Source organism: Tetrahymena thermophila (assembly GCF_000189635.1).
Source record: "Tetrahymena thermophila SB210 genomic scaffold scf_8254667, whole genome shotgun sequence".
Classification (NCBI taxonomy): domain Eukaryota; phylum Ciliophora; class Oligohymenophorea; order Hymenostomatida; family Tetrahymenidae; genus Tetrahymena; species Tetrahymena thermophila.
The window spans coordinates 157,259-179,497 of NW_002476434.1; the positions used below are offsets into that span (position 1 = coordinate 157,259).

Consider the following 22,239-nt stretch of genomic DNA (forward strand, 5'->3'; position numbering starts at 1 on the left):
TGTAAAAATGTTTATTGTAATATTTCTGCTTCTTAAAAAAACAATAAATTTTGTTTAAAATGATAAAATCAATTGAGAAAAGTATCAATTAATAGTAGCTGATCCTTTATTTTTAAGGTAAGCAAAAAATATGTAATTAAAAAAAGATATGAGCAGATTAATTAATTTTTTTCAAGTAAATTAATTTATAATTTTGAAAACTCAAATAAATAAATAATAATTGTATTTGTAAAATATAAATTCTAAATATTGTGAACATAAGTTTTTTATAATTAATATTTTTGAAGAATCTTTTTCAAAAAATAAATTTTATATAAAATTATTAAACAAATAAAATTAATTAATAAATAAATAAATAAATACTTATCTTTTACTTTCAATATAACAATCAATATGTTTATAATCTAACAAAAAGAAATGAGCAGACTGAATAAATTTTTTCAATTTAGATTAAATTATAGTTTTGTTTAGACAGTTCGTTTAATCAATTAAATAAATATATAAATTTTTATAGAGGATTAATTATAAATAGATTCTATGTACAAATTAAAAAACAAAAAGATTATTAAATTTAAATTAATAATTAATTCATTATTTATTTATTTACTTATATATTTTCTTTCATTTATATTTTTTATTAAAATTTTTATAAATATTTATTTAACCAAAATTCAAATAAATTTTTATTTAATTATTTAAAAATTATTAATTAATTAATACCTTTATTTATCATCTTTATCTTACTTATTTACTTTATCTTTTTATTTTAATTGATAGATATGATAATCTTAAATTATATCACTTTTTATTGAGATTATCATTTTTCAAATATTACCTTGACTATTATTTCTTACTCTTTTTTAATTTAAATGTGATTCCTATTTTATTAGAGAAAATGTGTTTAAATTTTTTAATAAAAAATCTTATTTACTAAAAATTATGACATTTAGATTGCATCTTCTTTTATTTACACATATTAATTTAAAGCTTTCTCGTTTTTCTTTGTTAATAAATCAATTTTTTCTAATTCTTCTTCTAAGCTGCTTTAGTTAAGCTTTCCTTTTTCCCTTTAATAAGCTAGCTTTCTCCAGATATAGCTTAATTGTGTGTCCTAATTATTTTTAAGAAATATTATATGAACAATCTATTTAAAATCAATTTATTACATTTTCTCTCATATTGTTTTATGACTAAGAAATTTCATTCTTAAAATTGTTCTTATCTTATTCAGCTTAAAATTTATATTATTGGTTTTATTAATTAGTCTATTCATTTTAAACTACATTTGAAAGCGAAGTATGGATATTATTGTAATCATTCATTTGAGTATTTCCTCTTATAAATATAGGGCTGTATGGATTATTGCTCTAACTTGATAAAGATTGGGGATGATAATTTTAATAGTTTCCAGACTATGAGCTTTAACTTATTTTAGGAGAATAATTCTGATTTTATTGATTGCTCCTAAGACTTTTAAAAAATGTTATTTAAATAAAAATTTTTAACAATAAATTGTAAATTAATAAATTACTCTGATGACTCTATTTTAGTATGAGATAAATATTAAATTTTTTTGTCGATTTCTTGTGCATATTCATGTTTTTTATCGTTATAACTCACATTATACAAATCACCTTCTCTTACTTACTTTTATTTGTCTATTTTTTAAATCAAAGAAAGATCATTTTGTAAATTACTTTTGTATTTATCAACATATATTTGGGATTTTTCTAGTATAGAAGCATTAAGAGATTGATTTGAAGAGTTTGTTGAATATATTTTACTTTTTATCTTAACTTTTTATTGTTTATTATCAACACTTGTATTAGCTACACTATACTTTTTATTATATCCACCATTATTAAAAGAATTATTAGTGATTTCACTATTAACGTATTGTCTCTAATATTATTAGAAAGATTTTCCTCTTTAATTTTATGGAATGTCTTATTTGACAAATTTATTTTTTGTTGATTAATTTTAGTCTAGATTACGATTTTGAGAATTGTTTTCTACTTCCTTTAGAGGTGATTTCTAATTGTTAAAACCAGAATCCAAAACATTTCCTTAAAATTTTGATATTTTATCTTTACTTAGCAACTTTTAATCTAAATTATGTTAATAAGGCTGATGGTGTTGATATTATTAAATCTAATCTGCTTCGTTGATGCTAAAATATTGTAAGCTAATATTATTATCTCTATCTGTATTTTTACAAACTAATGCAGGAGACTTTTTGCTATCACCTTAATTTACTAAGCTAAATGAGCTATCAACTTGAGTTCTACACTATTTTCCTTAAATTTACTATTATATATTCAAATAGTTTTATTTTATCATCAATGAATTATTTATGTAATTCTTTATAGCAGTGTTTGCCCCATTTTTTCTTGTTTTATATCCATTCCTGCTAGAGGATACTTTGCATTTCAGCAAAGGAGAGTTATTTATAAAATAAAATTAATTAGAATTTCCTCCATGTCTAGCGATATTTTCCTAGCTCTCAAATTATGTTTGACTGATATAAATTGGACTTTCGTAATAACTCTCTCTTGGTGACAATTACTAATTACCATTTATTATTTCCATGTTTATTTTTGGAGGAATATCTGAAGCTTAAGTGTTTGATCTTTGTTTAAAATTATAGTGGCTTCTTGGAGATGTACTTACAGCTTACGCTCTATTATTTTTGATTTGATCTTCTTGAGTATTTAATTACTAATTAACATATTATTGCTTATTTTAACTATATCTGATATTTTTTATTTTATTTTATCTCCTAGATTCGTTTTCTGGTTCTGTATGAAGTACCTTAGACTATTTATTTTCCTTTACTTTTAAATTTCTATTTAAAGAATCAAGCTATTATTCACCTTATAAATGAGTATCTTCAGTATATGACTAAATTTTTTTTTATTCATCGTTATTTTATATAGTATATCCATTCTCTTCTTCCTTTTAGTTATCTAAATGTATAATCTGATCTTTATTTGGCTCTTTTTAGGTAAACTTTCCTTAAATATTATCTTAGTCTGAACCACAAGCTGTAATTTAACTTGAATTTAATCCTTTTTATTCACATGTTTCCTATTTTTTGTTGGCAAAAGCCTCTTCTTTTAAAAAGTTTTTCGCTTATTGAGATGCACTTTTGACTTAATCAGTCTCATCAATATTCTCATTTTAATTTTTCATGGAATTATTTGAGTCTTTTATGCTTAAGTTTTCTTGAGATACTCTTGTTTGATAGTCTCTTTATTGAGTTGGTATTTTTTTTTATGATTAATCTGTTGATTCACTTGTAAATTAACTATTTGATTACTACTAAAATTTATCTTCTTTGAATATACGATGAATATTAGCATTCAAAGAGTGCAAACGTAGCTTTTTTTGATTATTTGACAATTATTAAGATGTACGTGCTGTTTATGGATCTTTTTTTTACTTACATTAAACGTTTAAAGCAGTTTATCCTGAATAATTACCTTAATTAAACATGTTTTCAGCTTCGCTTGCACTTATTACCTTCCTTTAATTGTGATGCTAATAATTTTTTCTATGCTAATTTTTATTTGAGTTACTATAATGTACCAAATCATTTGCTAAAGTAGCCTGACTTTGTTAAGGAGAAGAAGACTAAAAATTATTACTGTTACGATGCTGATAGCTGTTATTTCGATTGTTGTTTTTAGATTAAATATATGCCATATTATCTTGTTAGCTTTGCTATGTATCTACATGAAGAAAATAAGAACTATTCATGCTATTTCTTCCTTTCTGTGACTAAAGTTCATTCTAATTTAAACTTTGTTAAGTTATTTTATGGATTTTTGGTGACATCGACTATTAATAAGAATTTTATTTTTGAGCTGAAGAACTAGATATTGTAGAAGTATCATTATTAATATAAAACCCATTTTTGCTGCCAATTATAACTTTTTAATTATTAATATTTCTTCTCCATGGACTCATATTTTATTTTTTAATGCTTTATTTTTTAGATAAAGAGTCATCGTAATTTTAATAATCTCTAATGCTAATCTAGCTATTTCGCTAGCTCACAGCTAATGTGAGACTGCTACCAGCTTATATAGACTGCTACTCAACATTTTAATCATATAAATTATCAACATTTGCTTTTCCTGGTGAGTTGCTACCTTAACCATAACATTGATAATGTTAAACTTGGTTAAATTAACCACTTTAATATTTTTATGAATTCTTTGTAGCTAGCTGAGAAGCTGTAAAATTTTAAACCTAATTATTAATATTCCTCTAGCTGCCCCCAAGAACTTGTGCCATTTAAAAAAATAGTAGCAAAGGATTCTTTAAACTTTTGTATGGTTGAAACAATTTTTTGTATAACTATTATAGTACTACTAATAAAGAGTATATTCCTTATTTTTGTTTTTGGTTCTCTAACAACAAAGAGTTAAAACTTTAAATAAATAAATGTTTAGGGAGTCAAATAAATCCTTTGAGTTAATATTAAGAAGTATTCCTAACTTAAAATTCTAAGCATAACTTGAAATCACTAACTTTTAATCTATGGTTGAAATAAAAATTTATAGCCAATCAAGATTATATTAATATTTACCTCTAATATTTCCATCCATATATGTATGTATAATACTTTAGTTACTATGTTTCCAAGATTGCATAATATCAAATTATTATACCTCAAATCCATCCATCAAATATCTTCTAAATAACTTTTCATAGCTTTTACCCAAATAACAATTTATTTATTTTATACTAATTAAAATTACTAAATTAAATAATATTTTATATTTTAATTTAACTATTTATTTGATCTTTTAAAAATTTCATTATTTTAAAAATATATAAATTTTTTCTCAAAAAAATAAATTAAAGCAGCATTGACTAAATTAAATTTTAAATTCTTTAAAATAACAAACTAAAATTAAATATAAATAATTAAGAAAATAAATTTTAATTTTTAATTTCTTCATAATTACAGTTAAAGTTAAAAATAAATAATTAAGAAATTAATTTTAAATTTTTTGTTAATTCATCATTACAAATTAATGCTTAAAATAAATTAATAGATGAAGAAGAAAAGAATATTTAATTCTTAAATTGTTTATAAATACTTATTAAAATTCGAAATAAATGAATTGTTGAATTACAAAGTAACATTTAATTCTTATATTCTTTACAAATATTAATTAAAATTCGATAGGATAAAAAACAAAATAACATTTAATTCCATACAATTACTATAAAAATACTTTTTAAATTCTTTACAATTACAAATAATACTTTGAAATGATAAATAAATTTCCATTTTTAAATCTTTAAATTAATCAAATAAATAATAAATTATTTTTTATTTTCATAACTCATTTTTTAAATTTAAAATATTTTTTTACAAAAATCAATAAATTAAATTTATAATTTAGATTTTAAAATATTTGAAATGAAAATTTATAAAAAAATAAATTCATAAAAAATATGAAGGATTTATAAATGATAAATGAATGTTATACTAAAATTTTGTCAAAATGTTTGTTTTTTAAAAAGAGGTAATTATTTTTTATTTATTTAATTAGGATTTTTTAATTTCTTAGATTGATTAATAGATAGAGAAAAAGTCTTTCAGATAGCAAAACAAATGTTTAAAATATAGAGTAAATACTTATTTATAATTTAGAAAAATTGAAGAGTTTTGAAATTCAATCAGAAAGATATGATGTGCATTTGTTTGATATCAAAAATAATATCAATTGATAATAAATATATAAATAAATTAATTAATTAATTGTAAATTTTTTACTAAAGTTTATTAGGTTAGAAATGAAATTCTTAAGCTTTGTCTTACTTATTTGCGCTTTAACTGTGTTAGCCAAGGGGGAAGAAGAATTTGATAAATCATAATCATTGGAAGTAAAAGTTGATACTTACGATGACTTCCTTAAGTTAACTAAAACTAATGATTATTTCCTTTTCTTTTACAGTCCTTCATGCCCTTACTGCCAAAGAGTTTATTCTGAATTGAAAAACTTGACTACTTTGATTCAAGACTACAATAAAAATGTAGCTATTCCTTAAAAGAAGGCTGAATTAAAGTTAGCTCATATTGATGGTATTGAAAATAAAGCTCTTATTGATACTTTATCAGTTGAATTTTATCCTAGTTTTATCTATTTTATCAATGGATTTATTAGATTCTATCCTCTATCAAGTGAGAGAAATGCTAACAAATTCTTTGAATTTTACACTTAAGATTATATCAAGCATCTACCTGAAATCCCTGGACTTAAAAGAGACATTTTGACCAAGAAGGCTTTATGGTCTTTTTATAACAAGCTCGCTAATAAGTATGAATAATTACCAGAACTTTTCTGGGCTGCTGGTGCTATCCTTGGTTTAGGTCTTCTCCTCCACCCTTTCCTTTATAGATAATTCCCATCAGAAAAGAAGTAATGAGATGAAGAAAAAATTTATCAAAAGATTAAAATTCACTTAGTGTTTTGTTTAATTTTAAAACTAGTTAGCTAGCTAAGTATCATTTGAGTATTATAATTTTATTTAAATGATTGTTTTTGTATGAATGTATAATATCCTCAAATTAGTTATTCAAACTTTAAATTTTTATTTGATAATTTTTCTTTTTAAACTATTTTAGCTTTAAAAATATTTTTTTTTTCTCATGAAGTCCAATTGCTAAACAAACTTTATTTTACATATTTCAATAAATTATTACCAACACATAAGAAGCCATAAAACTTCAACTATTTTTTTTTACTTAATTTGATTCAATTAAAAATTAAAAAAAGATACTCTCCAAAGATTAAAAATTGATAAATAGAAGGTTTTAAAATTTTCTACGTTATTAATTTAGTAATTTCATAAAAAAAATTAATTTTTTAATTAACTATTTTTTTGGTAGAATTTATTTTATTGAATTTTAAAATGAAATAAATAATTTATAAAAATTTTTAAGTAAATCAGTATCTTATTTAGTACTTCTTTCAATGAGAATAGAAAAAAGTGTATAAAATATAGAGAATTTGACAAATAAATTAACATATAATACATTATTTTTAAGTTAACTTTTATTCCTTTTCTTAAATGAAATCAAGACATTACTTTATATTTTATTATTTATAAATCTAGTATATGTCTATCTTTCACTCCATATTTTTAATCTAATTTATTTTTATATAAAAACATCTACAAGCTTTTATGATGAATTGTTAGGAATGTTTATTAAAAACATCTTCTACGAACTAAATAAGAAGGATTTCTTAGATATTAGATATAAAAATAAGAAGCAAAAAAGTAAAGACCAAGTTAAAACAAATAAATTAAATAAAAAGAAACAAAATTAAATTAATTAAAGAGCAATATTAATAGAATATCATATATAAAAATGGCTAATCAAATTGATAAGGTTTTGATTGACGAACTTGTAATTTTTTATAATAGATTAAGTTTTATTTAATGCTAAATTAGAAGCAAAGCATAAAAGTGATTGATTTCAAATGGATTAAAATATTTTTGTTTAAAATAAATGTTATAAGCTAACATTTTTGCAAATTAAAATAAAATATAAAATAGAAGTTATGAATTTAACTAAACGTATTTATAATAATTGCTAAATATTAAGCTCAAACCATCTTGAAATCTTTCATAAAACTTTGAATAAAATTATTCCATGAATTTGTGATCCGCATTTATGAATTATTCTGATTTATTTGTTTAATAAAATAAATAGGTTATCTTAAAGATTTTAAAGCACGCTAAATCAAGCGATGACAAAACAATTATTGGTTAATTACACGGTTTTTACGCAGATAATATTGTTGAAGTAACTCATACTTATCCTCTTGCAGACTCTGTAATTATTAATAGATTAATTTAGCTATTTATCTAAAATTAGCTAAGCAATTTTAATAATAATTAATTTTTTAATTATAAAGTCAAGAATATCTATTTCTCAAGCTGACTATGATCATTAAATGTCAAAGCTTAGCGAAGAAGTTCATTTAGATAACAATAAAGTTGGTTGGTATCATGTATCAAGCAAGAGCGATAACTTTGTTGCTTCTGATAGCTTTGAATAATAATCTAATTACTAAGTAATACTTTTATATATAATAGAATTTGTTAATTTTACAGCTTTTTGATGAAAATTGATTTATCTCCTTTAGGAAGCTTAAAATCATATCTTATTTAAATATTCAAAATCTTTATATCCTTGTAAAATAAGCAAATATTCAATATGCATAATAGATGAAAATAATCCCATTTACTAAAAAACCATTTAATAATTTATAGGTAAACAATCCTAATTGCATCTACTTGATCTACGACAATTTGGAAGCTTTAAGAGGTGTTAATAATCCTTACAAGGCCTACAGAGTTAGCGATAAATACATAGATTTGAGTGAACAATCTAAAGTTAGTGTTACTGATCTTAAGTAATTTAATACTAAGACTGATAAAATATTCATTCCCATCCCAGTCGAAATTAGAAGAAACCCTCTTGCTGCTGTAAATAAAAATATATATTTTGATTTAAAAAATAAGTCCCTTAATTTAATTATAAATAAATAAAAAATATAGGCACTTATTTCAGAATACACCAAATAAATTTCAAAGAAGTATGAAAATCAATACCATTCAAGTTTGAATATCTCAAGTTTACTCCAAAAGAATGCGTAATATAATTTTTAATTTTAAAATTCATCATCATCATAAATTTAATTTTTTATACAAAGACACTACTTAAATGAATCTGTTGAACAATTACATGAAGCTAACACTAATATGAATTTAGAATTCATGAAAAAATCAAAGGAAAGTAAATATGAAAAGGTAAATAAATAAACAACAACTTTTGAAAAATAAACCTTGAACTTATTATATTTTTTTAAAATTAGGATATTGATCCTCTTAACTGGATTGATAATTTGTTACTCTTAGAAAGAGTTCACACATTAGCAGATAATATTAACGATCAAAGTAAATTTGTTTCAGAAAGTACTTCTGCTTTGAAACATATTTCTTGAAAACATATAAAAATATTTAAATAAAATAATAAATAAATGAATAAGTAAATAACTTTTGATGTTTATAAATTTATATGCTGCTGAAATAATATAAAAATAATGCCAATATATAAAAGTAATCAACTATTCATTAACTCAAATAATTATAAAATTAATCATTAGCTAATCGGTTTAATAAGTTATTATAGAGTTTACTTTCATAAATATAAAAATTTCTCTCTTTATTTGAATTGTAATGAATTTATTTAAATTCGCCTTCCATCATTCTTTATGTATTTTTTTATTTTGACTATCAATTCTATTTTTAATTATTTTATTTATTCCCTAATTAAAAATAAATATGTAGTTGCAAAAAATTATTTTAATAAAATATTCATTCTAGAAATTATCTAAAAAACTTCATAAAACTTTTTTTAATTAATTTACACAAAATAAAGAGTGGAATTTTATCTTATCAAGGAAGTAAGGTAACTTTTTATATTTTAATATATTTTATGAATTAATTTATATCAAGTTTATTTCATTTATATCATTTTAATGAAGAAAATTTATAAATTTATATATATATATATATATATATATCCTTATTTCACAATCTTAACAATTAACTTTTTACAAAATTAGTCTTTGTAATATTTAAGTTTTAGTTGCTTTTTTCAAGACTATCATAGTGTTCTTTGATCCATTAAGAAAAGTGTTCAACAATTTTTTCTCTAGTTTACTTTAATACAAGAGCATCTGTTTCTTTTGGAGTGTATAAATCTACACAATGAGCACAATCATCACAGTCAATAAGATAGCTTACTATATCACCTGATGACTATTATAATCCAGCCCACCTCCAAGGATCTTCAATACCATTTGTTAAAATAAGATTAGTGGCCTTCAAATTAACTCCTCCATATTAAATATTTACTCTGCTTGGATTTGGAAAAATGTCTTGTGTAAAAGATTATTTACAGAAGTTTGTAAACATATCTAAATTAACTTCAGTGCTTCTAGATCCTGTTTAAGGATTAGAGCATGTTTAGAAAAAGCCAAATTCCGTACAATATTACCAAGTCCATTATCTAGATCCATCATTTTCAGGATCATATGTATCATTTCTAAGATAGTATGAACCATAATAGTTAACAGTTACGTTATTTTCCTATTTTATAAAAAAAATATATATAAATATATAATTTAAATTTTTTTGTAAAATTATTTGAAAAAAATATGAAGTAATACCTTGGTATAGTTTAAAATAGATTGATATTATTACTCAATTGTTGGATAATTCAAAGTTTGATTACAAAGGACAGTACGAGAACCATATTATACCATTCCAGTAAAAATATCAGTATAGAAGTAGAGGAATTCTCCATTATTTAAATGTTCTGCATTAAATTATTTTTTGATTTCATAAGCACTTGTTGGATTTTGTAATAAATTCTAAACATATATGTTCAGATCATGGATAGATTGAGCACATCTATTTAATTAAATTTGAAAATTTAAAGATCTTAATATAAAAATATTTGATGAAATCTTTAAAACAATAAATAAATAAAATTATATACCAATTTTAATAATTTTTAAGCTAATTCAAATATTAATTATTTAAAATTTTAATTTTATCAAAAAATATAATTTTTATTTAAAATTAAAAATCAAGTAATTAAATTTATTTAAATTACATTAAAAATTAAGAAAATATCATCAATTAATTAGTAGTAAAATATTTAGCATTAATTCTAAAAAATAAATTACTTTTCTCCAGAACGAAGAGCTGAAAGAATTACCTATTAATCCATTTAGTAATAGTCTAAAATAGCATTAACAACTGCACTTGAGGCTAAAGCTCCAACAGTTAAATGAGGATATTTATATCTGAACCATGCTGACATTGCTCCTGGGTATGAACCTCCAATAGTTAACCTATTAAAAATTATGATATAAATAATGTTCGCTTTAAGCAGAATAAGTTATCTAAATTTCTAAATAAAATAAATATTATGAAAATTAATTTAGCTCTTATTACCATGGAATATGATTTTGAACACCATGCAAATGATGATCTTTAACATAAGTGATAAAGTATGCTAAATCAGCCAAAGCTTAATCAACATTCAATAAGTAAAGATTATGTTATTTCATAGATTAGTCTCCAAAAGGCATAGAGTTACCATAAAATCTGTGCTCAAGTACTAAAACTAAACTACTAAATTTTTAAGCTAATAAAATAGGGAATTAACGCTCTTCAGGTATTCCAGGGCAAGTATATTCTCCACAAATATAAAGTAAAACTGATCCATTTTAAGGGTTATAATATTAATCTAAAACCCAATATCTTTATGACCAAGTTCTATTGTTAGTAATATTAAAGTGGTCAGTCAACTAATAATCAAACCATAATTGAGTCTAGTTTATTGGTTAACATGCGCTGAAGCTGATTAAAGCCAATAGTATAAGTATTAATTTTTCTCTCATAATGATTAGATAAAATACTTTGGTTTAATTATTATAATACTATATTATTTAATTTCACTAAATTAATAATAACTCAAAAATATAAAAGAAATAAATAATATTTTGATATTCATTCACTTTTAATGCTTACATTTTAAATTCTTGTGCTAAATAAATATCTAAATAAATAAATTTCTATGCATTTAATAAATTTTAGCAAACTATTTTACATACAAAATATATATTAAATATTAGTATTTCAAATAAAGTAACTATTTTATTATTTTCTTAAATTATTCAAATTTTTAAAAAAAATATAAGGAATATAAAAATGTTAGAATAATATTTAAGTTGTGTTTACTTTAAATATAATATATAAAAAATGTATAAAATTTTTGATTTAATTATAAAAAATTTAATAATTTTGCATAAAAAATAAAAACAATTCTCTCAAACGTTGTTTCAATTTTGTTTATTTTCATTATTATTTTTTTTTTGTTGGTTTTTTAGGTTTTCTTTACTTTTTCTTATTTTTTTAATCTTTATGCTCATTTTAGTCCTTTTTATTTGTTTTATCTTTTTTAGCATTCTTCATAGAGATACAATCTGTCCACTAATAAATTGCTTTATTAATGTAATCAGCAATGTTTTATCCATTTTCATTTAGGTTAAGACATCTTCTTACTTTATCATCATCAAACTTGACTTTATTTTTTTTATGATTTATCTATTATTCTGTACAATTTTTATATGCAATAGTGCTTAGATTATCCATATTGTTAATGAAAAGAGTATTTTAATGATTAAAATTAATTCCTCCAAATAATTGCTAAAGTTAATCAACATTTTTATGGAATGGCTAATTAAATAAAGTTTAACATATTTTTTAGAAGATATACTAAGGAATTTTCTTAAATATTGTACTCTAACTATTTTCAGTTACTTAATTAGAGAAAAATTTAGAAAACCCTAGATCTGAACATTACAAACGGATAAAAGGTAGATATTAGTTTTTTCTTTTGGTTTATGTTGCATTATTAGAATCAGACAAACTTGCAAATTCTTGGATATCAAACAAATTCTTATATTCTTATGAAGATTTTGAAACAATTTCATTTACTATTTAAGATATTGTTTTATTTTAAATTTAGGAGCAAAATTCTAAAATTTTGATTTTATTTTCTAATTCTTATTGCAACAAACCTTAAAAGTAAAAAATAAAAATATTCTAATCAATATTATGCTTGAAATCAAATAACTCCAAAAGTTACTTTTTACTGCTCTGCTCTTAAATTTACTAGGTTAGATTTATCAATAATTCAGAAATTTATTGCTTACATTAAGGGTTTGTTTGTGAGAGTTATTAATCTAATATTTAATTGTATTATTCATAATTAATGTTCACTAATTAGCTGTTAAAAGCAATAACTCCATCTATTAAATGAGGATATTTAATCCTAGTCCATGTTCCTATACTACCAGACCAATTCTATCCTACAAGTATGCTTTTTCGGCAGAATATAAAGAAATAAAATAACCAAAAGAAGTTTATTTTAATAAAAAAATGCTTACTTTTTAGAATCGGAGGATACCATATTATCCTTTTTTAAAAATGAGACGAACAATGCTATATCTGCTATATTTTGCTAAATTGATTAATAAGATAAATAGTCTATGCCTAAATATCTGCTGGAATAAGGCTGAGATTCTCCATAATACCTCATTTCTAGTAAGAAAATATTTACATCAGAATTTCTCCTTTAGCTATCAAAAAAAGGTGGTATGCAAGATAGGATATCATGAGTAAGGTCTTTGTCACAAACAAATATTATGTTAACTTTACCTAGCTAACCATTTTAAGATTTTTCATTTTTAGCAATAAAATATCTTTAGTCCCATAATTCAAAGTTATTTGAAAAATGATCATACCTCTATTCATTAAAATAATGCTCTTCCATAAAGGATCCAAGAGCAATTGATAAAGATATCAAGAACACATAAAGATTATGGGCACTTAATAAATGTCTTCCTCGCATCTTTTTTTTAGATTTAGACAACTAAATTTTTCTTTTTTTATAATTGGAATCCTATCTATTTATCTACTTATGATTTTTAGTTTAATTAGAATAAAAAAGTTGATTTACTTTAAATAATTATTGATAAACAATTATTTTACAAAGAACTGATTATTTAATTATGTTTGATGATAGTAAATGGAGATATTTTTTATATTATTTGCTTCTAAAAAGTATCAATTATTAATAATTAATAAATTTTTTAATTCAATCAAATGAAAATAATTTTTAAATAAAACCTCAATTAATATATTTACAAGTTTTATATATTTGATTAAAAAGTATTTTATCTTAAAAAATTAAAAGAAGATAGTTTAAATTATAAAAGCAAGCAATTTATTAAATTAATTATGAGGCTTTAAAAATTTTAGCATGAAATAGATAATATTAATTATAATAAAAACAAAAATTATATCAACTTTAAGTGTATTTTAAGAGAGAAATATTTTCATAAATCATATTACATTAAATTGAAAATAATATAGTGATGAAGTTTTTAATGTAGATGCACTTATTTTTGTTTGTCTCTCAAATTTTTAATAACAATTATAAAAAATTATAATATAGCGTTAAATATTTATAAGCTTAATAGCAGAATTTACGCGCATATTTTGTGGAAGGTAAAAAATTAATATTTAGAATTGATATAAAATCTAATTATAAGAAGTGAAAAAAAATTTAAAGAAAAATAGAATCCTTTTTATAAAGTAATCAATTAGATTAAAATATTTAAGGATAATTAATAGAATATGAGTAGTGAATAATCTAATTTAGCGAACACATAGACAAGCTTAAAAGTTATAGATAATCACTCTGAACTAAAGCAATTAAAAAATAGTAATTAGAGCTTAAATTCTGTTAAAAATCAGAATAGTTAAGTTCATTTACAGCAAGATATAGAAAAGAAATCCCATGTAGAAGGTATTTTTTTTTAAATATATTTTTTTAGCAATTTATTTATAAAATGGAGGATTTAAATAGATAAATTATAAATAGCCTTTTATTTAATAAAAACGAATCATATAATTTTCTTCGAATATGCTTAAATTTAATTTATTTAAATAAAAAGGAACTTCTAATGGTGATAAAAAGCTTTTTAGTGATATCTAGAATTAAAGTAGCAATAATAGCATTGAAAGAGGGGGCGAGAAACATCATCACCAAAATTCTAGTTAGAATTAGTTAAAGCATTAGCATCATATAAATTATATGAGAAACGAATATGACTATTATTTTGGTAATAATAGTTACATTTCTTTTTGCAAAAATCACTCTACAAAAGAAGCTACTAAAATATGTTTGCATGCTGGTTGCGCACTTACTCGTGAAATATGTGATTATTGTGAAAAATAGTAACCACATGCCAGTCATCCTCAATCAATAGTTGATGCTAAGAAATTTTTTGTAGATGTTGAATTAGGACTCAAATAATTTAGAATGAATTCTCCTTTGATGAATGCTTCTGAAATGCTTGAATAAGCGCGATAATTTATTTTACGCCACTTTTAGAGTATGAAGAATATGCTTGTTGAGAAGTCTCATAAATTAGTGACAATGTTAGCTTTAATAGAATAAACTGAAAGTGCGAAAAGAACTCCAATGAAAACTTATGAGTTGGAAAGATTCATTAGAGATGTAATGGACATATTTTAAATTCACAAATCTGGTAAACTAGAATCTCATTATTCTCTACAATTGCTTGACTAAGATATAATCAAAGAAGAAATAAGTAGTGTTTTATTTATGATTAGAGACTTAGAGAATGTAGTAAGAGATTTGCATGATGATTTTGCTAAGGCATTGAAATTTGGAGACTATGGCTACTATGCTGGATTAGAAAGGCATTCAAACCATGGAGGAAAACATTAAATTCAAAATTAAGAAAGCAAATAAAACAATAATTATAGCAACTAGGCATTCAATTAAAGCAAGTAACATTAATCTTTATTGATAAAATCCTTACAAATAGCTAATTAATTACCCTTATATTTCTATATTATATTCTCTTTTATAATAAATCCCTAAATCATACATATAAATAGTTTTTTCTATTCTAACATTTTGTTGAAATGAATACTATTTATTTATTATTTACTAATTTTAAATATTTTTTATAAATAGCCATGGGCATCATGAAGGAAGAGAACATTCTAAATCTGTTTCAGACCATGCCAGCAAATCTTAAAATTTTAATGCTTTCTAAGGAAATGCTTCTGTATTTGGATAAGCTGCTATTAACCAACCAAGTAGCTACCCTCATAACTACGATAATCTTTAATATAGTAAAAATAATTATAGTCAATTGGGTTAAAAAGACAATTCAGCAATAAAGACCTAAGGTAAATAGATATTTTAGAATTTTAAAGTGAAGTATATAAAAAATATTTACGAAAAGGAAATTAGAAAGTATGGGGATAATAGCAATTTCATCCTAGTTCTTATAATATTTAAGCAGATATTGAAAATATAGAAGGTTCAAGCAACCATAATCAAAAAAAGAATACTACTAACTAGGTTACAACTATAGGATCAGCTAACTTAATTCCATAGACTGAATTTAATGCTGATGTCCTTATGGACCCAGCATTTTTAAAGCGTCCTAGAGGCCGTCCTAAAGGTAGTAAATGCAAAAGAAAAGGAAAATACAAAGGAAAATATACCGATGAAGAAAAATTATAAATTTTATCAGAAGTAGGAAAAAGTAAAAGTGTCTAAGTTATTGCAGAAAAATACAGCATTTAGAATTCGTTGATACGCTATTGGGCAAGATAACTTAAATATGAATTAGATCCTTAAACAGTTTCCTCTAGAAGACCTTATCGTACATTCTCTAGAGAGAAAAAAAAAGTAATTGTAAATGAGGCTATAAAAAGAAGAGATATTGTTACGGTTGCTTAAGAATATGATGTAAATGCTTAAGTTTTAAAAAGATGGATTTTAAAGAGTGCTCAAGGTATTCTTTAGTCTTAAGAAATGAGATAAATGATGAACGCTGTTCCTAATATTGCTGGTGATGAAGAAGATGATAATAGTGGAGATGATTCTGATCTGCACTCAGATGAAGAAGATGATGATAGCGATGATGATGAAGAAGACGATGATGACGAAGATGAAGATGAAATGGCTGATGAGTAAAACTAAAATAGGGACGAACAATTTTTTGGAAGATAAAATAACAGAATATAAGATAATGATTCCTCTAACAATTAATTTAAACATGGAAAGAAAACAAACTCTCCTTCATAAAAACCAATTAAAAAATAAATGGAACCTCATGAAAACAATACTAATAATAATAGTAACAGCTTTAATAATTTATACAGTCAAAATGAAGCTAAGCAAAAGGATGAAGTACTCATTGAAGATATTGAGGTTAAATACGAAGAGAATAATACTTAAGAACTAAAAAATAGGTAGGATTAATAAATAAATTAATCAAACATGCAGTCATAAAACTAACAAAAAGAGAAGGATGTAAGAAAAAGAAGAAAATAGGAAGAAGATGAAAGTGAAGAAGATGACAGTGAAGAGGAAGACGAAAGTGATGAAGAAGAAGGTGATTATTCATCATCAGCTAATGCTCCCTCTAAAAAATTAAAAACAGAAGCAAGCAAAGGCGAAAATAATAAATAAAATATATCTCCTAACTAGTAAAATGGTTAAAGCAATAAAAATAGAAGCAATATGAATATAATTGATGCCAATATAAATGATATTTTAAATTCAGATATTTTGAAAACAGTAGGCTTAAAAAACCTAGATCTTTCAATGGATACTTAGGCACAGTCTGAATAATTACTTTTGATGCAAAAGAAAATTGAAGAAGAATTATTAAAAATGAAATAATAATAAATGGAGGCTAAGCTTAAAAAAGAAAAATCTGATTAAAAAAAATAACTTAACATAATTCACTAAAAACAAAACTAGCAAAATTAACAATAACCACAATAAATTTCAAAATGAAAGTAAGTGCCTTTATCATTAATTATTATATAATGAAAATAAGTGATTTGCATAAAAAATATTCATTTTTATTAACTACTTTACGGATTATAAATATTCAATAAATTCTAACCCTTGGTTAAGAACTTAAAATTAAAATATCTTTAAATCTTTAAAATAAAAAACACTTTTATAAATTTTAAACAATATTATTACTTACTTATTTATTTAAACATTTTTAACTGTTAATCTTTTCAAATATTAAAGAAAAACAAACTAAAATGCTTAATTTTTAATTGTGGATTTTATTAATATTAAATTGATGCTTAGTTTCTATTAGCTTTTTGATATTTAAAAGAAAGAAAATATTTTGTTGAGCATTTCTAAATAATTTTATATTTTAATATTTTTATTTTGTATTCTTCAAGTTGATTCTAACAATTAAAGTTTTTTAATTTTGTTTATTTTTATTTCATAAATTATATGTTATTAACATATTATAGATTTAAATATCAATAATTTGGTTTAGCTTTCATAAGATTAGTCGTTCATTTAATATAAAAATTTCCTAAAAAATAAAAAAAATTTTTAATCTTCTCTTCTATTTTTAAAATTTAAATTGAATTTTTATATTTTTGAGGAAGTTATAAGTCCTCATTTCCGAAAAATATCATTTCTGCTTATCTTTAAAATGTATTAGCAGCTTTAAATGTCATAAATTTAAATAAAAAATAATGATTTAGCTTTCATAAAAAGTTTTTGATATTAAAATTGTAAAATAATAAATTATCTAAAATTTAAATGAATGAGTTTAAACCTGAATTTATTTATATGTAAATACTTTTTAAACCCTTTTTAGTTATTTTTAAAATAAAATACCTTGAAATGAAAACATAAAATATTTTGATTAATTTAAATGAATGAAATGTTTGACATGGAATATAACTACTAAATAATATAAATATATACTTACCAAATAAATTTTAATTAAATTTTCTTGTTTAACATTCAATAAATCACTTTCTTTGAGTACCTACACCTCTATATATTTAATTATTATTGTAATTATCTGCCCCTTGATAATTTCTGCCATATGCAGGATCTGAAGTAGTATATCCATTCATGTCAACTCCTCTTGAGTATCTATCATATCCATTTGTTGCATTATTTCCCATCCCTTATCCATATCCATTCATGTTGTTTGGCTATCCTAAATCAGAGTAACCATATTGATTTCTAGGTGGTAATTAGTCTTAGCCATGATTTAATTTCTTTCTGCCTCTTGTAGCAGGAATATAGCTTCTGTTTATAAAAAATAATTATTTGATAAATTTATAAATATCTAAGAAAAATTACGAAGGGGCATCACTTCTAAATCCAGAGTCATCCAAAGCAGGTCCTCTTCTTTTTAAAGGAATTTATTATCCCATCATATTTCCATTCATTTGAGGTGGTACCATTGAGTTAAAGGCAGGGCCTGAAGTTTCATACCCATCTTAAATATTAGCTGTTCTTCTTCTCCTCACTTAAGTTTATTATGGTTAATATCCATTGTACCCATTGTTCATTAAAGGTTACTAAATAGGAGGATTAACCGTATTGTAACCTCCATTGAGTCCATTACTTCCATATCCATTTTATAATGGCTTAGGTGCCATTTTATCTATTGGCTTTTTAGATTAAAAATATACATAAATATTCATTTTGAAAGGATGATTAAGTTTGTATTACAACTGTTGTAACTGAATTTTTTAGGGTGCTTAGCCTAGAGAAATTTTTTTTATCAAAGTTGTCTCTGTTAACATTTCTATTTCAAAAAATAAAATAAATAAAAATCTATTAAAATAAATTTGATATTTATCATACATCTCTAAATGATATACTTCAAAGCACTTGTCACATAAATAAACTGGCTTTTTATTTTGTAAAGAGCATTCTTAGCATGTTATGAATGTATTATTTTAAATATTTTTTTCTTGTAAGCAAACTAAGCAAATACCTTACTTACCATCTTTTTTCTAGACATGAGTACCTCCTTGTCTGATATTCTAAAAATTATAATTATTTAATAAGATGTTCGTTTATTTTCTTAAAATTTTACTTAATCATTTCCCTAAAAGACAGGTGAATTAACTTCATTCATTATGAACTATTCATTATTATCTGATGATTTTGGAGATTTAGAAAGAGCGTGAGTTTCAACATTTATTACACTTTCAACAACTTTATCTGTTTAAACTTCAACATCAATTAGTTTAGATTTAACATTTTATAATTCCTCTTATTTTATCTTTTGTATTTATTTTTAGAGTAAATCTTATGCTAATTTAAATCTAAATAGTCTGTAATCCATTTTTTCTATTTAAATATTTTAAAAAAATTTTTTAAATAAAAAAGATTATGGTTATTAAATTTTTTATCATTTTATTTACCTTTTGCTTGGGAATAAATTATATAAGAGTTTTAAATCGCTATCTCGGATAACTCTTCAAAGATAGATGTCGTATCATTATTGATACTTACAAACCTGTATTCTGTTAGTAGCATTCTAAGCTTTTAAGTTATTTTTTAAATTGCTTGCTTATGCTTTTCAACCATTTTATCTTATTTAACTGTACCACTGGTAGTTAAAAAGACTTCTTTCTTTAAATTTTCATCCGATTTAATAAGAAGCTAAGTTTAAGTCTGCCTATCAAATATAGTCTCACTGTTATTTGCTTTTAATGGTTTATTGTGGAGCATTTCATTTTAAAGAGATTATGGAAATTAGTCAAATTTGTTATTTAAAAAAGAACTTATGTGTATTTTGCTATTCAAAAGTTCTTAAATTTTTTCATAATTAGAAAAAAATTCTTCGTTCTAAAAATATACATGATGGTTTTGATTAGTAAAACTCTCTAAATTTATACAAATTTAATTTGCAAAAGAACTCATATCTTTGACAACAAAGTAGCCAAAAACAAAGGCTGAACTCAACTCACATAAGAATATCTATGTATAAACAGAATTATTGTGAATAATTTCTTCACCAACTTTTCCTTTTTTTGATATTAAAACCAATTCTTAATCAGAAGTCTAGGAATTTTAAGCTCTCTAAACAAAGTCTTAAATAAGTTATTCATTATTTAAAATGTCTTTATTTAACTCTCTTTCGCAATCAAGAAGGAATTAAAATCTATTTTTAAAACATTAAAATATTTTAAATATAAAATTGTAAAATTGTAAATTAGCCACCTTTCGTTTGTAAAGAGTTGGTGATATGGAGGAATTTTTTGAAGATCTTTTAGAAGGAAAAAGTCAAAATTGCTTGAGTTTTATTGTAAACCCATCAAAATTTTCAAAGCTTAATAGACTTGTATTTCTTCAATAGTATATTCCTTAACGTCATTTTATTTCTTGTAAATTTCTCTTAGCTTTACATTTGCTTTATTAAGCAGCTATCTTAATATCTTAGTTCCCAAGAAATACATAAAAAGCCTGCTAGAATCATTGATGTTAGTCAATTGTAATGATTTGCCTCCCAAAAAATGACAAAAAATATTGGGAGACAATTCTGGTGGAAGTCTTTGAAATCTTTTATTATTTTCATCAGAAAGTATATTTAAAAGCAAATTATTTTCTTCTTTAACAACTTCCTTGTCATTTAAAGATTCTAACTGGTTCTCTTATTAATTAATTTAATTTGCTTACACTTCGATTTACATATCACTGTGAGCTTACTAATTTTATTAGCTGATACTAATATTTTCCTTAAAAATTTAAGTTTAAGTTAAAAATAATATAAGTAAAATTAAAGAATACTTAATTTTCATGGAGTTAATTCTCCTCTTACATTTCTTCTCTTTCTTCAGTTTCTTCTTTTACAGCCTATTCCTATTATTATTGCATTTTATCATTTAAATGTTCTTACTCCATAAACGTGCCATCTTAGATGTAGTTATTTTCTTATAGGCTATTCACTGAACCATTGACTTCTATCTAAACTAATTAATTTTAACCTTCTTAACTTTCAATTTAATTCATATTTTCTTAATCTTAGTTATGTTATTCATTACTATTATTATTATCAGGTAAATCTTTTTTATTGAAATTCTGATAATCTTCTTGTCCATCAAGTGCTTCTTTATTTTAAGATATAATTTCTTCATTTAAGTTATCTTTTTGTACTTATTTATTTTCATTTATATTTTAATTAATTTAATATTCTAATTCTTAATTGCTTGTATCATGAGTTTCACTAGATTCCCTTTCTCGTTGTTGAAAGTGCTACTCTGTAAAATGTATAGTTTAGTCTTAATTATTTTCATCCTACAAGTTTTATTGAGGTTAAACCTATGTTTGATCGTTTCTTGGTAAGTCTTGCTCATTTGTATTTTATTATTGAAATTCATTAAAATCATTTTAAGTTAAATTATTTTTATTTGTTTAATGTTATTCTTCTACATTCTGATTTTGTTATTAAACATTGTCAAATTAAGAATTTTATTCTTCTTGAATATTAACCTCTTGTTGCATAGGAACTTCTTCCTAAACTATTGATTGTGATGTATGTAAATCTGCTTCTCCTAATTCCATTTTAAATTAATTAGTTTTCAAAGGGGATAACTTCTTAATGTTCTTTTCTAGGAAAATTAACTTTTGTTGTTTTTTTGTTAATTAAATAATATAATTTTTTGAATAAATTATAATTCAGTTTTGAAATAAGGGGACTGACTTCTTATAAATATTTAATTTAC

General features: G+C 22.7%; 7 protein-coding genes across 7 annotated transcripts; 3 read left to right on the forward strand and 4 right to left on the reverse strand. All coding sequences in view use genetic code 6, as the record gives it.

Annotated features, from left to right (window-relative positions):
- Positions 1-824: 824 nt before the first annotated feature.
- On the reverse strand, positions 825-4,299 carry TTHERM_00653960 (cyclic nucleotide-binding domain protein; the record flags this gene model as incomplete). The annotated part of the gene is made up of 4 exons (XM_001013948.2): positions 825-878; positions 932-1,111; positions 1,167-1,470; positions 1,532-4,299. 4 exons carry the CDS (start codon positions 4,297-4,299, stop codon positions 825-827), a joined length of 3,306 nt encoding a protein of 1,101 aa, XP_001013948.2.
- Positions 4,300-5,814: 1,515 nt separating this feature from the next.
- TTHERM_00653950 (thioredoxin-like domain protein) lies at positions 5,815-6,447 on the forward strand (the record flags this gene model as incomplete). The annotated part of the gene is made up of 1 exon (XM_001013947.3): positions 5,815-6,447. One exon carries the CDS (start codon positions 5,815-5,817, stop codon positions 6,445-6,447), a length of 633 nt encoding a protein of 210 aa, XP_001013947.2.
- A 946-nt stretch (positions 6,448-7,393) lies between these two features.
- TTHERM_00653940 (JAB1/Mov34/MPN/PAD-1 ubiquitin protease) lies at positions 7,394-9,035 on the forward strand (the record flags this gene model as incomplete). The annotated part of the gene is made up of 7 exons (XM_001013946.3): positions 7,394-7,432; positions 7,739-7,861; positions 7,944-8,102; positions 8,302-8,517; positions 8,590-8,684; positions 8,745-8,841; positions 8,907-9,035. The coding sequence occupies 7 exons, from the start codon at positions 7,394-7,396 to the stop codon at positions 9,033-9,035; spliced, it is 858 nt and encodes a 285-aa protein (XP_001013946.2).
- Positions 9,036-9,624: 589 nt separating this feature from the next.
- On the reverse strand, positions 9,625-11,507 carry TTHERM_00653930 (serine carboxypeptidase S28 family protein; the record flags this gene model as incomplete). Its single annotated transcript, XM_001013945.2, has 4 exons — positions 9,625-10,185; positions 10,266-10,509; positions 10,788-10,955; positions 11,059-11,507. The coding sequence occupies 4 exons, from the start codon at positions 11,505-11,507 to the stop codon at positions 9,625-9,627; spliced, it is 1,422 nt and encodes a 473-aa protein (XP_001013945.2).
- Positions 11,508-11,964: 457 nt separating this feature from the next.
- TTHERM_000653919 (serine carboxypeptidase S28 family protein) lies at positions 11,965-13,522 on the reverse strand (the record flags this gene model as incomplete). Its single annotated transcript, XM_012797193.1, has 2 exons — positions 11,965-12,991; positions 13,059-13,522. The coding sequence occupies 2 exons, from the start codon at positions 13,520-13,522 to the stop codon at positions 11,965-11,967; spliced, it is 1,491 nt and encodes a 496-aa protein (XP_012652647.1).
- Positions 13,523-14,139: 617 nt separating this feature from the next.
- On the forward strand, positions 14,140-17,524 carry TTHERM_00653920 (transposase; the record flags this gene model as incomplete). The annotated part of the gene is made up of 4 exons (XM_001013944.3): positions 14,140-14,482; positions 14,631-15,492; positions 15,683-15,900; positions 15,957-17,524. Exons 1-4 carry the CDS (start codon positions 14,311-14,313, stop codon positions 17,522-17,524), a joined length of 2,820 nt encoding a protein of 939 aa, XP_001013944.1. The 5' UTR covers positions 14,140-14,310.
- Positions 17,525-18,519: 995 nt separating this feature from the next.
- Positions 18,520-22,078, reverse strand: TTHERM_00653910 (transposase IS4 protein; the record flags this gene model as incomplete). The annotated part of the gene is made up of 8 exons (XM_001013943.3): positions 18,520-18,805; positions 18,860-19,173; positions 19,235-19,310; positions 19,370-19,551; positions 19,605-19,861; positions 19,936-20,678; positions 20,738-21,252; positions 21,305-22,078. The coding sequence occupies 8 exons, from the start codon at positions 22,076-22,078 to the stop codon at positions 18,520-18,522; spliced, it is 3,147 nt and encodes a 1,048-aa protein (XP_001013943.3).
- Between the last annotated feature and the right edge of the window lie 161 nt (positions 22,079-22,239).